Source organism: Vulpes vulpes, chromosome 9 (genome assembly GCF_048418805.1).
Source record: "Vulpes vulpes isolate BD-2025 chromosome 9, VulVul3, whole genome shotgun sequence".
Taxonomy (NCBI): Eukaryota; Metazoa; Chordata; class Mammalia; order Carnivora; family Canidae; genus Vulpes; species Vulpes vulpes.
In genome coordinates this window covers 1,471,667-1,473,138 of record NC_132788.1, presented here as the reverse complement: position 1 = coordinate 1,473,138, position 1,472 = coordinate 1,471,667, and the positions used below count along the sequence as shown (strand labels likewise).

Here is a 1,472-nt window from a genome sequence, read left to right as displayed (position 1 = left end):
ATGCCATCCCACAGGAATGGAAACCTCTCCATGGTCTACTTTCAAGATTTTGTGCTGGAGGGATTTGGGGGTGGCCTGGAGACCCAGACCCTACTCTTCACTCTGTTTCTGGCCCTGTACATGGTGACTCTGCTGGGGAACATTCTCATGATCATCATAATTACCCTGGATGCCCGCCTGCACTCCCCAATGTACTTCTTTCTCAAGAACCTCTCCTTTGTGGACTTGTGCTACTCATCTGTGATCGCCCCCAAAGCACTGGCCAACTTCTTCTCTTCGTCCAAGGTCATCACCTTTGCAGGATGTGCCACCCAGTTTTTCTTTATCTCCCTGCTGGCCACGACTGAATGCTTCTTCCTGGGTGTCATGGCGTATGACCGCTTCATGGCCATCTGTAGCCCCTTGCGCTACCCCATCACCATGTGCCAATCTGCTTGCACTCGCCTGGTGCTGGGCGCCTACTGTGGAGGCTGCTTCAACTCTGTTGTGCAGACCAGCTTCACATTCCACCTCCCATTCTGCAGCTCCAACAGCATCAACCATTTCTTCTGTGATGTGCCCCCTCTGCTCCAGATCGCCTGTGGCAACACGGCCATCAATGAACTTCTTCTGTTTGGCATCTGTGGGCTCATCATTGTGGGTGTGATGTTTGTGATCCTCATCTCCTATGGCTACATCACAGTGACCATCCTGAGGATGCGCTCAGGAACTGGGAGACACAAGATCTTCTCCACCTGTGGCTCCCACATGACTGTAGTGACTCTCTTTTTTGGGACTGCCTTTGTCATGTATGCCCAGCCAGGAGCAATTGAGTCCATGGAGCAGGGCAAGGTGATCTCTGTCTTCTACACGCTGGTCATCCCAATGCTCAATCCTCTCATCTACAGTCTGCGAAACAAGGATGTGAAGGAGGCTGTGCGGAGGCTGGGCCAGAAACACCTGGCCATACGAAGGATGTGCTCTTGGTAGCCAGTGTGTCCTGCTGGCTTGATGGAAGATATTGAGGTTGCCACAGATGTGGAGCTCAGTTTTTTTAACTGGCATATTTCTCAAACAAGAAGAATAAGTTTTAGATAAATCTCATATGCTATCTACAACCAACAATGATATATTGTTCCCTTGAAAATTAATTAATGGTTAGATCTTAGTTTAATTTCTCTTTTCAGAATAAAATTTTTAGAAATGATAGAAATTACTCTTCAGCCATGAAAACAAAGTGAGGGTTGCTGGACAGGACGGTCTGGGGAATGGGGTAACTGCGTGATGGGCATTAAGGTGGGCCTGTGATGTGATGAACACGGGTGTTATATGCAATTGATGAATTATTGAAAACTACATCTGAAACATGCTATAGCATATATTGGCTAACAAAATTAAATTTTTAAAAGTACGATCATAAATAGCCATTCACATAGTGAAATGAGGATGTCCTGTTCCCCCACACAATAGTACCCTCGAGACACTGAAAGAGA

General features: G+C 47.0%; 1 protein-coding gene across 1 annotated transcript; it reads left to right on the top strand.

Moving 5' to 3' along the window:
- LOC112911258 (olfactory receptor 9S13-like) lies at positions 1 to 969 on the top strand. The gene has a single exon (XM_025987715.2). The coding sequence runs from the start codon at positions 1 to 3 to the stop codon at positions 967 to 969; it is 969 nt and encodes a 322-aa protein (XP_025843500.2).
- The last annotated feature ends 503 nt before the right edge of the window (positions 970 to 1,472 follow it).

Coding starts and splice junctions, on each gene's coding strand:
- LOC112911258 (XM_025987715.2), top strand. CDS start 1: ATGCCATCCCACAGGAATGGAAACCTCTCCATGGTCTACTTTCAAGAT.